A 13,835-nucleotide genomic window follows, 5' to 3' on the forward strand; every position below is an offset into this window, starting at 1 on the left:
AATGACCTGTGTATTCCCAGCATTAGAATTTTCTGTTAGATTATTTTCTGTAGAGAATGGTCATTATCTCTGGTGCATTGTCTTCTGGTTATCTGCTGAGTAGAACAATGCCTAAAGCCCAATCTACACGATACAATTCTTTGTACGATTCTATTACGATTCTATATACGATCCGATTAAATCCAACATGACCGATCGGGATTCGATTCGATTCAATTCGATTTGCCATTGCAAAACAATGGTAAATCGAATTGAATCGAATCCCGATTGGACATGTCGGATTTAATCAGATCGTATATAGAATCGTAGTCGAATCGTACAAAGAATCGTATCTTGTAGATTGGGCTTTATGCTGGGAATACACTGCTTGATTTTGAGCCATTTAGATGGCTCGATAGATAATTTCCGACACGTCCGATCTCCCGCCTCATTGTTTCGCCACTCGATTCCGCATTGGGAACAATGTAAAAAGATAAGAGAAACGAGCGGAAGATAAGAGAGTCGCCTGCGGATTCGAGCGGGAGAATCGAGCGGCAAAATCGAGCCGTGTATGCCCAGCATAAAGGTGGCCATACACTTATAGATTTGCAGCAGATTCGACCATCAGATAGATTTCTGTCAGATGCCTGTCAAGTTGAATCTGACAGGAATCTATCTGAGGTGTGCCACACACTAGGAACAGATTTCCAATAGATTTCAGAATTAAATGCATTATTGGACCATTAGATACAATGCAACTCTATTGGCCATGGGTCTGCTACCAACAGATCGACCTAGATTTTCCATCCTGTCAGATAGATCCATCGAAATCGGAAATTAATCGATCGATAGATTTGAAAGAATTGATTTCTGATCGATCGATTCTATAGAATCAATCGATCGAATGGTGGCTGAAATCGATCAATGTATGGGACCCTTTATTGCTAGGCAGATAGATGGTTAGATAGATAATTTCCAACATGTTGGAACTTATCTATCTGGCAAGTAAATCTAACAGAAAATTGTATGGTGTGTACTTAGCATAAGATTACGATGGACACATGATCAGATTGTGAGCTCCTTAGGGACAATTAGTGACAGGACTATATTCACTGTAAAGCGTGCAGAAGATGTCGGCGCTATAGCAATACTAAGTAATAATAATAAATACTTATGGTCATAGTCACTGCAGGCAGTGTCTCAGAGGGAGCAAATCCCTTCTAAACTTGCAGCTTTTCCGTAATGTGTTAATTTGATGGTTCTCAGGTGTTATTCCTGGAATCCTCAGTTCAGAGACTAGGTCACAATTGCAAATGTTGTGGGAGTTCTGTGCAAACATAGGGACCAAACAAGAGCAGTACCATGGCGAATGTGAAAGACAAGAGGGGCCATATGCAATTAACTTTTTCTCCTGCGTTTTCTCCAAGGAGATATTTTTACGACTTGCTAATAAAATGCATTTTAAGTCACCATCCAGCGAGAAATTGCTCAACATGATTTTAGGGCTCCTTTTTGCTACTTATTCAATTGCAAAATGCTGCAAAGTTAGTCTTAATAGAAGATGAAAAGTGATCTCCTAGCAGAAAACTTAGGAGAAAAAGTGATATTGCATATGGGCCAAGAGATGTCAATACAAAATGTCTGTCTGGTCTTCCATAACAAAACATTCTCAAGCAGAGGACTTTGGTCACTAAATGAGACTCATCAAAGGCTCCTCTTTTGTGTTAGGGTCCATTTACACTTAATCAGTTGGTGTCAGTTAGGATGCGTTTTTCCATAGCAGTGCATTGTGAAAAAGATTTCAGTTATAACGCGTTAGGAGTGAACTGTGCCATAGGAAAACATGGGCATTACTTTGAAAATCAGTTTTCTTTCAGTTATAACTGATTAAGTGTAAAAGGGGCCTAACAGAGCCATGTCACTGGCTTAACTAGGCAGGGCATTTTAACCCATCTTAGCCTCCATAGCCACCTTTTTTTTGCAACTGTATAACCACCTAGCACTAAAGTTGGAAATGATTGAACTGATTTAGGTTTGGTTCCCATTTGCGCCGGATCAGCGGTAGCGGACAGTGTAATGTCCATTCTGACCCTACGGCTGTAGCATGGGGCAGACACGTTACCCCCATTAGCAATAAAAGGGAACGCATCTCCGGGATTATCGCGGACTGCACAGAAGTGTGGTCCGCTTACCGCAATGGATTCCACAGATCCGTTGCAGAGTGACAAGCGTGAACAGCTCTTGTTTATAAAATAGGAGCTGCTCACTGTCCGTTTAGGAATGAGTGCAGAACAGAAAAAAAAATGTCCGTTCTTCACCCAAGTGGGAACAGAGTCTAATTAGGGAGAGAGTTCCAGAGGAGAGGAGAGGTATGTGAGAAATTCTGGGTGTGGAAGAGAAATGCAGGGCCGGCGCTACCATAGAGGCAAAGCGCGTAATCGCTCCAGGGCCCAGAGTCTTTAGGGGCCCTCAAGGTGTCTTACCCATCTTAACTGTTGCTCCCAGGGGCCTCTGCTGTTTGTCAGAGTGGCGCCTCACTGTGCTGGCGGGCAGGTGAGACATGACACTGCCAATGACTCTGCAGGAGTCCCAGGGAGCAACAGTTAAGATGGCGGGGGGGGGGGGGGGGGTGATTGGTCAGAAGCCAGCTCAGGGGCCCAGGAGGGAAATTTGACTGCAACAAAGGGCCCTTAATGCTGCTTTTTGGTCAGGGGGTGTCTGTTGCTGGGCCCCTGGGCTAATTTTTCCCTGGGGCCCCACTTCTACTAGAACCGGCCCCGGAGAAATGGTAGGTGGTGACAAGGGCAGATCAGAGGAGGAGAGCATTGGCAAAACACAAGGATAGTACTGAATCTGTAAAGCAGTGTAGTGATGTAAAAGGTGACTCACACTGTAGAGAGCTTTGTAGATAAGAATTAGAAGCTTGAGCTTTGTTTGAAGGACAGTTGGTGGAGAGACTGACAGGGAGGAGCAGTATCTGATAAGCCAAAGGAGAAATACTTGAGTTGAGCAGCAGCAATTAGGATAGACTGGATAGATGCCAGTTGAATCACAGGCTGCAGAACAGGGTGCTGCAATAGCCTATTCAGTATATGGCGAAGGTATACTAACATTTGAGTTGTATCCTAAGTGAGGAAGGAATGGATGCGCGAGACGTTTTTTAGTTCAATTTGACAGAAGATAGTTGAGGTTTGAGTACAGGATCAAATATTTCACATATACCGTGAGCCTGAGGAATTTGTGTTATTGGGGTGTCATCAAAGATAAAGTGAACCGGAGATGATCGAATAAAAAGTTTTATACATACCTGGGGCTTCCTCCAGCCCCCTTCGGCCTGATTGATCCCTCGTCGAGTTCCTCCACTGCCTGCAGTCTCCGCAATCTGACCTGGTAACCGCGGGAGTCGAGTCGGGGGCTTACTGCGCATGTATGGCCCAGCCACGCGCGCTCCCACATCGCGCTCCCTTTGCCAGGAGAGTTCTGCACCAGCGCAGTACTACTGCGTAGAAAGCTCCCAGCCAAAGGAGAGAAACGGGGGAGCGCATCTGGCCAAACTGCGCTGACTGGCCCCGACTTGCCGAATTACCAGGCCGGATTGCGGAGGCTACAGGCGGTTGAAGAAAGCAACAAGGGAGCGATCAGGCTGAAGGGGGCTGGATGAAGCCCCAGGTATGTGTTAAACTTTTTTTTTTTGCTCGTCTCAAGTACACTTTAAATCAGGCAGAAAAAACAAATTACACAGCAGAAACATTACAGTTTCTGTTTTGTTTATATAGTGTTTCGGAAAATAGGAGAACATGAAAGAGGATATGGTATTTGGACAACTACGCACATGAGAAATGAAAGCAGAGAAACAGATTTGGATATTCTTTGCATTTCAGTGACACTGGAAGCCAAAAGTATAATTGGTTGGCAAAGCGCAGGGTGTAGATCAGGGGTCTCAAACTCAATTTACCCGGGGGCCGCAGGAGGCAAAGTCAGGATGAGGATGGGCCGCATAAGGGAGTTCACGTGTCCCCGCCGCAAAACGAGGGCTGCAGAGCCCCCAAATCGCCCCGGGGGGCAATCCGCCGGCATTTCCTGGAAGGGGCAGAGCTTTCAGCTTCAGCTGACCCCACATAATTAAAAAAAAAAATTCCCACACTCTAAACATAAAATTTTTTGGGGGGAAAATAGGAAAAAATACCAGGAATCTTCATACAGCCATATTGCGGCTGTATAGCGATCCCTGGCCAAAGCGCTGCGGCTGCGTATGGACCCCTGGAAACCCTGTCAGGAAATGTATTGCTCTTTCTTTTGATACATGTAAAATTACACCACCGTTAGGCTTGCTACTAAAAGTGACATTTACCGCATTTAAAAGTATACTATTTTTCTTCGAAACTTTAAAATCGATTTTCTCAAAAACTATAAGGTCTTTTTGAAAAATTGTTATTTCCTCTTATTCCTAATGATCTCCTTAACATATCCTGCAAATTTAGGGTTTCTAGCATTTATGGTAGATTTGCTATTAACCATTAAAGTTGGCGGGTTTTTAAATGTGTATTTTTTTCCTTTGCAACTTTAAAATCGATTTTCTTAAAAACTATAAGGCCGATTTGAAAAAATGTTTTTCCTCTTGTAGCCACTGGGGGCCCCTACAAGCTCTGGGGCCACAAAATATTGTATCGAGGGCCGCAAATGGCCCGCGGGCCGCGAGTTTGAGACCCCTGGTGTAGATGGAGAAAAGTAGAGATCCAAGGACTGATACTTTGATACTGAGCAACACTGTAAGTTTCTCCACTGACATAACAAAAAAAGGCATGAGAATGGACAGCTCTTGAATACCTACAGAAGACAGAATGGGAAGTAGTGTAGCATATTCAACCATGTCAAAAACTGAAGCCAGGGCAAAGAGAATGACTATGGCTTTGTTCGCAATATAAACACGAACGTTTACAATGCAACGCATGGCATCTACGCTGCCGGGCAATGTGCATTATTTAACCATTTCAGCTCGTGGGGATTTTTCACCTTATGTATCAGAGCAATTTTCACCTCCCATTCATTTCACTACTAACTTTATCACTACTTATCACAATTTATTGATCTATATCTTGTTTTTTCCGCCACTGATTAGGCTTTCTTTGGGTGGTACATTTTGCTAAGAATTATTTTTTTATAAATGCATTTTAACAGGAATATTAAGAAAAAATGGGAAAAAAAAATCATTATTTCTCAGTTTTCAGCCATTATAGCTTTAAAATAATGCATGCTACCATAATTAAAACCTATGTATTTTATTTGCCCGCTTGTCTCGGTTATTACACCATTTAAATTTTGTCCCTATCACAATGTATGGCGCCAATATTTTATTTGGAAATAAAGGTGCATTTTTCCAGTTTTGCGTCCATCACTATTTACAAGCTTATAATTTAAAAAATGTTCGTAGTATACACCCTTCACATGCATATTTAAAAAGTTCAGACCCTTAGGTAACTATTTTTTTTTTTTATTGTAATTTTTTTTTCATTAAAAATTTTATTTGGGCAATTTTTGGGTGTTGGGAAATAAACAGTTTTTAATGTTATAATATGTGTAAGTTGGCATGAATAATGTATGTAGATGTAGTTTTACTATTTACCTTGAGGTTTTTTTTTCTAGAAAAACTGCGGTCTCTGATTAGAAACCGTCGGTTTTTCTGCTTTCAACTTAGATCGGTGAATGGCAACCATGTTCCCGTTCACTGATCCCAGGGCTACCGGGGGACAGCATGGGGACACGGGGGGCGGGAGCGCGCCGAATCGCGCCTCTGCAGCAGAGCAGCCGTCTGGACATGAGGATCACGTTTGGGTAGCTAAAATCGTTAAAATTAAATTTATCAGCCTGCATACCGCTCTCACTTCAGGTTCCCTTTAAGCAAATGTTTTGTTTCTGTCACCTTGATTTTCTTTGGGATTAATTGAAAAGTGATGTAAAGATCAAGTTAATAAGCATATAAGTTAATACGATCTATTCAGATCTATTTCAAAAATCATTTTTTAAAATAAATGTAAAATATGGTAAAACACTTTTTACAAGGGCTTAGATTGTGCTTATTATGTTTCTCTTTGAAACATAATGTGTCTCAAGGTATCACATTGATGAGGTTTTTTTGGCAGATTTACAGACTAACCAACCAGCTCATGGTGAACCAGAACTCATTGGAGCCCCCTTACGAAAATGCATGGAAAACAGAAGTTTGCTTTCTTAAAACAGAAAGTATTTGCGATAATTCAGGTTGGAGTGAGCTCCAAGATGTCTCCCAGGGCATCACTGCTGAATGTATGCAAATTAACCATTGTCCTTAGAAGCTAAACACACCTCCAGATCCGCTGGAATGCAATGATGTGTCAGCTTGTAATAGTACAGAGCCATAATAATCCAACATGCATACAGACTGTTTCGGATTGGTTGATCCTCATCAGTGCATGGCATGGATTAATTTGGCTCTATGGAGTAGGACTTTAAAAACCCAGAGGTACAGACTAACCAACAAGCTTATGGTTCTGATCGTTTTTCTAAATGATTTCCATTCACTTCTATGAGAAAATCGATCAGAAAAAATCTAAATCAGATCGGACCTGTCGGAAATTATCTAAAGAGCCATCTCTCTGCCAAAAAAACTCATGGTGTATTCCCAGCATTAGGTTACGCAATGTACAGTATTTTACAGGAACCTGATTCCTGGGAGGAAATGGAAAACACCTCCCTACTTTGCTTACACACAGTTATTTTGATAGCCAACATTCTCTTTGTACCTCAGAATAGACTTTAAATTAAACAAACACTCTGACATGTAACAACACTAAGTGCTGTTAATGTTTAACAACACAACGACTGCTCGAGTTATTATAAAACAGACAAGGAACCAAAACACTATGCCGACTGTGCTCAGTCTCCACTAGTTTCAGACAGGTCTTTATGATAAACAAGAGAAAGCAATTACCTGACACCAGCTAGTATAGGGTTCTATAGATTGTCTAACAAATGTGATCCCTTCCTCCAGTTGCGTCTGCTTCTCTTCCACATATCTGGTTTCTTGGACAGGGCTGGAATATAGAGAAAGCTGCACATTTTTGAGACAAAAAAGTGACAATTTTAGATGTTAAAATACCACACAACCCCTAGCAGCCCTAAAACAGCATGAACAAAACATACCTTTATAAAACAATAACAAAATGACCTGTGACTGCAAGAACACAAAGTTGTATGCCCTTAAAGCAGGAGTGTAAAACTCAAATACAAAGTGGGCCAAAGTTAAACACTGGGACCTAGGCACGGGCCAACCTCAATGTCTAATGGTCACCTTCCTCCCTTATAAAGTTCCCTGGTGTCTAATGTCTCTTCTCCAACCCATATAAAGTTCCCTGGCATCTAGTGGTCCTCTTCATTCTATACAGTTCCCTGGTGTCTAGTGCCCAACACGCTGAAACTAGCGCAGGAGATTTGGGTGCAGCCGGCGCCACCATAGGCCGTCATAGAAATGGCGGCTGTAGCAGGCACAGGGAGTAACTTCAGCGCTGTCAGAAGACGGAGCTGAAGTTACTTTTAAAACCTAATAATTCGGCTTCCAGCAATTGCTCGAAGCCAAATTATTTCATTCCCCACTATCCATGGCGGCCTGGAGGGGGAATAGTATTTAATACAGCCGGGACTTGTGCGGCAGCAGGATCAGCCATGTATACCGGCTGAATCCTGCGCCCAAGTCTCCAGCGCCGTTGTCTCTCGTACGCGTCTAGTGCCCCCCCTTCCCCATACAGTTCCCTAGTGTTTAGTGCTTTGCCCCTACCTCCCCCAAATGCCTTTCCTGGTATTCTAGGGCTTCACCTCCAATATAGCTTCCCTGGTGGTCTAGACAAGACAAACACAAGACATATAACATTTATATTGCGCTTTTCTCCTGGCGGACTCAAAGCGCCAGAGCTGCAGCCACAAGGACGCGCTCTATAGTCTAGAGAGAGTCAAACAATACAAAGTGGGGAAACCACTTGAGGGCCAAATCTAATGGCTCTGAGGGCCAGATTTGGTCCGAGTTTGACATGTGTGCCTTAAAGTATACCTGTCAGTAGTTTAAAGTTCTTAAACTAGTGACAGTACCCAACAAAGCTTCAGCAAGTATATTTATTCCTTCTATCCCCTCCCTCCCTATACTACAGTAGTTGTAAAGGTGTAATATTAATGTTATTAAGGTATACTCAGTGTCTTGTGACTGCTGCTGAGCTCTGTGGAGTTAAAGCATGGGTTCCCTCTGTGCTGCACATCCAGGAGAAAAGGCATGGCCAAGCTACCACTCACTACTGCTGCCAGTCATGAAAGAGGACAGAGTGGCTCACTGCACACTACTGTACAGCACAAGGCTGGGACTACACTACGGCTGCGGAAATCTTAGCTACATTATTAAAATGTACGGTAGTTTTGGGGTGGGGTGATCGGTTTCCAACAGCGTATCAGTTATGAACCAGCTATATAATACTAGCCCTTATTCTTTTACTGATAATGATTCATACTTTGCAAATAACATTCTTAAAAGGAACACAAGGTGAGAGACAGATGGAGGCTGTCATATTTATTTCCTTTTAAACAATACAAGTTGCCTGGCAGACCTGCTCATCTTTTTAGTCAGTAGCGTCTGAATCATACACCTGAAACAAGCATGCAGCTAATCTTGTCAGATTTGTCATAGACATCTGCTCTGCATGCTTGTTCATGGTCTATGGCTTGATTAAAGGATTAGAGGCAGAGAATCAGCAGGACAGCCAATGGATGTGAATTGTTTAAAAGGAAATAAACATGTCAGCCTCCATATGACTCTCACCTCGAGGTTTAAGCATAATTCAATGTTACATTGTACCTCTTCCACTTTTAGGGTCGTTTTGGTTTTGGAAGGTGCGTTTGTTTTGCTTTCCGCATTAACATGAAGAGCAGCAAAACCCAGACTGGCAGGAAAAGCCACCAATCTCACTGCCTGCAAAGGAAAAACACTACATTAGTTCATGCATGCAAGACATTAGAAAACAAGAGCTACTCTCTGAAATACAACATAGGTATCAAAACAGTAAGATTCAAAGTTTACGGTTCATTAATTTTTCACACATCCCCCAACCCCCCTGTACAAGGTGCACAAATCATTTCTGAGGATAAAAACACGGCCAAGGAAAAGCACTGTTTAAAAGGGATCTACCGCCATTCCATTTACAGCAGCAGGGAAAGCCATACTATCCCAGGGAAAAAAATCACATATATACCGGTAAGTAGATAAATACTTGTTCTGCTTACATAACATATGTATTGTACTGTACACGTTTGTATTTCAGTGAATTTTATATAGTAAATAAAGTGAAACCTGTTCCAGGCATTTTCCATCTTTACTGCCATGGACTGAAGCCAATCCTGATGTAATTTCCTCCCTTACTCTGTTTTTTTCTCCTGCTGGAAATGGTGTATGCATTGCAAAGCCTCCTCCCCAATGAGCTCTGTAGTGTACTAGAAACTGCACTATAATATCTAGCTTACCATGTTCCTGCACAAGTCCCGGCGGCATTAATTACTATTACCCCTCCAGACCGCCATGGATAGTGGGGAAAGGTGTAATTCGGCTTCCAGTTATTGCTGGCGGACGAATTAGTGTTCTTGTAGTGATTTTTGCTTAGTCTTCTGTTAGTGCCCAATTCAGTCACTGAGTGTCGCTATAGCCGTAATTCCTATTAGTCTATGGTGGCGCTGACTGCGCCCAAATCTCCTGCGCTGTTTCTACAGAGCTTGAAAACTACTGTTAAATTATCTATTTCACCCTGGGCACAGTGAAAGCAGTACCCTTCCACTACTGAGAATGCATGTACAACCCACTTCTGTGAGTGCATGTACACATTAGGGCTAACCACCGGCTTCTGTGAGGGCATGTACACATCAGCTACCCACCCACTTCTGTGAGTGCATGTACACATTTTAGCTAACTACCCACTTCTGTGAGAGCATGTACACATCAGCTACCCACCGGCTTCTGTGAGGGCATGTACACATCAGCTACCCACCCACTTCTGTGAGTGCATGTACACATTTTAGCTAACTACCCACTTCTGTGAGAGCATGTACACATCAGCTACCCACCCACTTCTGTGAGTGCATGTACACATCAGCTACCCACCCACTTCTGTGAGTGCATGTACACATTTTAGCTAACTACCCACTTCTGTGAGAGCATGTACACATCAGCTACCCACCCACTTCTGTGAGTGCATGTACACATCAGCTACCCACCCATTTCTGTGAGGGCATGTACACATCAGCTACCCACCCACTTCTGCAAGGGCATGCATACATCAGCTACCCACCCACTTCTGTGAGTGCATGTACACATCAGCTACCCACCCTCTTCTGTGAGAGCATGTACACATCAGCTACCCACCCATTTCTGTGAGGGCATGTACACATATTAGCTAACCACCCACTTCTGTGAGTGCATGTATACATCAGCTACCCACCCACTTCTGTGAGTGCATGTATACATCAGCTACCCACCCACTTCTGATAGTGCATGTACACATCAGCTACCCACCCATTTCTGTGAGGGCATGTACACATCAGCTCCCCACCCACTTCTGCGAGGGCATGCATACATCAGCTACCCACCCACTTCTGTGATTGCATGTACACATCAGCTACCCACCCTCTTCTGTGAGTGTATGTACACATCAGCTACTCACCCACTTCTGTGAGGGCATGCATACATCAGCTACCCACCTACTTCTGTGAGGGCATGTACACATCAGCTACCCACACACTTCTGTGAGGGCATGCATACATCAGCTACCCACCCACTTCTGTGAGGGCATGTACACATCAGCTACCCACACACTTCTGCGAGGGCATGCATACATCAGCTACCCACCCACTTCTTTGAGGGCATGTACACATCAGCTACCCACCCACTTCTGCGAGGGCATGCATACATCAGCTACCCACCCACTTCTGTGAGGGCATGTACACATTAGCTACCCACCCACTACTGTGAGGGCATGTACACATTAGCTACCCACCCACTTCTGTGAGGGCATGTATACATCAGCTACCCACCCACTTCTGATAGTGCATGTACACATCAGCTACCCACCCATTTCTGTGAGGGCATGTACACATCAGCTCCCCACCCACTTCTGCAAGGGCATGCATACATTAGCTACCCACCCAAATCTGTTAGTGTATGTATACATTAGCTCCTAATAAATAAAAGAACAGTAGAGATCAGATCACAGAACATTCCATTATCATAAAAGGATTCAAGATTAAGGGCAGGAACACATTACACATTGTGCGTTGTGGTACATATTTATGTAATGCATAGTCATTTCCGTAGCAGTGCAGATGCCATTCATTCACCCTTCCCCTCCCAGCTCTCACTGCTAAATATCTGTTGGCCAAGCCAGTTTAGACATTTTTCTATAAATCAGGAAAACACACATTACAAACTAAAGGTTCATTAAATCCTCATTATCTGCATATTTTCTGAAAGCGGAGATCTTGTAGAATTCATTCAAATACACTTATATCCTTTCGGGCGTATGTATTAGTACACCGTCAGTGAGTTGGGCGCAGGGCATGCCGAATGACAGCTCTCGCTGCTGCAATTAAACTCCCCGGCTGCGTTAGATACTACTCCCCGTCCAAGTCGTTGCAACTTGAAAGGAGGAGTAATGCCCAGAATTACTCTTACGCACCCCGCGCAGCATAATATTGCTGCTATGGGCCGCCTAGTATCGGCAAGCGGCCCGGAAACCACCTGCTTCGATTTCTGGTACTTACAAACAACGCTCCCACATTCCCATTAAGTTTAAAATAAGAGTTTGTGCTTTACAGGTAGAGAATAATATATAGCTGGACGGTGATGCATCGAGGGTGTGATGTCTGGCCTGGGAGCCAGGTAAGAGGAAAGAGCAATGCTCTTGATCGTAGCATGGAGCAGCATAGTGAGCAGTGCTCTTGCCTTGCAGTGCTGGATTCCCGGTTCGAATCCCAACCAGGGCACTATCTGCAAGAAGTTTGTATGTTCTTCCCGTGTCTGCGTGGGTTTCATCCGGCCACTCCAATTTTCTCCCACATCCAAAAAACATACATAAGTTTATTGGTTTCCCCCTAAAAATGGGTCCAAGGCTAGCATACGATACACAACGATACATACATAGACATATGACTATGATAGAGATTAGATTGTGAGCCCCTCTGAGGGACAAGACCCAGTGAAAAGACAATATATGCTCTGTACAGCGCTCCGGAAAATATTGACGCTATATAAATTCTAATTAATAATAATAGAAGCTCAGCCGAAGTGATCTGCTAGGACAGATCGTTAGTTGAGCGATCAGGGGAGGAGCAGAGGTGGGTGTTATTGGCCTCCTCAGCTAAGCTTCATCTGGAGTGTTTACACAGCTTTAGAGTGCACCCTTTGACTTTTTTGTATTATACCTGCATTACAGTTCTATATCATCCTTTTCGTTATACAGTATAATCAATGTAATAATTCCATAAAGAATAATGGGCACGGCGCATGAGATGGCGGTTATTTTACCAGTAGTAACGCTGAGCGAGCACTGGCTATTACTCTGTTAGCGCCACATGCGCTACAATAGTAATGTGTTACCATGGCAATCTAATAACTGCCACTTTGCCTAATCACAGCCTTAAAGAGACTCTGTAACATCAAAAACATCCCCTGGGGGGTACTCACCTCGGGTGGGGGAAGCCTCCGGATCCTAATGAGGCTTCCCACGCCGTCCTCTGTCCCACGGGGGTCTCGCTGCAGCCCTCCGAACAGCCGGCGACAAACCTGACTGTCAGTTCAATATTTACCTTTGCTGGGTCCTGTGGCTGCTTTCGGTTCCGAACTACACGGAAATACCCGATCTCAGTCGGGTCCGCTCTACTGCGCAGGCGCCGGAAACTTGCGCCTGCGCAGTAGAGCAGACCCGACGGCGATCGGGTATTTCCGCCTACTTCGGAGCCGACAGCCGTCAGAGCGCCTGCGCAGGAGCCGGGAAGGTAAATATTGACATCTTTCACGGAGGGCTGCAGCGAGACCCCTGAGGGACGGAGGACGGCGTGGGAAGCCTCATTAGGATCCGGAGGCTTCCCCCACCCGAGGTGAGTACCCCCCAGGGGATGTTTTGATGTTACAGATCCTCTTTAATGAAGATAGCGAAAAGTAAAAAAAAAAGAAAAGAAAAAAAAGAAGCTAAACAAAAAAACCCAAACACTTCCATAAATAAATTCCTTTAGGTGCTGGTTCATGCATGAATCTGCACATTTCCGGTCCAGTCCAGTACTGTATGGTTCTGTCAGTTTTGCATCAGTTTTACCTGACTGGACTGGAAATGTCCACCGTAATGTGTAAACACAGCCATAGAAACACATGCAAAACTGATGCCAACTGTAAAAAACTGACAGGACAAGACTGGGCAACTTTATGTGTGAACCAAGCCTAACCGATAAGGCTTGGTTCATACATAAATGTGTACATTCCAGTCCGGTCCAGGACAGAATGTGTTTGAACACATTCATAGAAACACATGCAAAACTGATGACAACTGTAAAAAACTAACAAGGCAGGACTGGAAACCTTTTTGTGTGTTGATCCAAGCCCACAGATGGCCACACACAATACAATTAAAAGATCCAATTTTACACCAATTTGATAATTATGATCGGTTGTCCCGAAAAGTGCACAGCTTTTTTTTCCCCGCTTGTTCGAGAAATCTAATCGAATTTCACATTTTTATTCGATAAAAGATCAGGAGTGTTGGATTTTTCTGATCAATTTTTATGAAAATTGAATGGTGTGTGGT

General features: G+C 43.7%; 1 protein-coding gene across 1 annotated transcript in view; it reads right to left on the bottom strand.

Moving 5' to 3' along the window:
• APOO (apolipoprotein O) overlaps positions 1-13,835 on the bottom strand; it is a 104,724-nt gene that overhangs the window by 47,794 nt on the left and 43,095 nt on the right. Inside the window, exons 2-3 of the mRNA XM_068270060.1 lie at positions 8,852-8,965; positions 6,947-7,066 (exon numbers count right to left, since the gene is read on the bottom strand). Of these exons, the coding sequence (XP_068126161.1) occupies positions 6,947-7,066; positions 8,852-8,965 (234 nt within the window). The remainder of the gene's footprint in view (positions 1-6,946; positions 7,067-8,851; positions 8,966-13,835) is intronic.

Source organism: Hyperolius riggenbachi, chromosome 2, assembly GCF_040937935.1.
Source record: "Hyperolius riggenbachi isolate aHypRig1 chromosome 2, aHypRig1.pri, whole genome shotgun sequence".
Lineage (NCBI taxonomy): Eukaryota > Metazoa > Chordata > Amphibia > Anura > Hyperoliidae > Hyperolius > Hyperolius riggenbachi.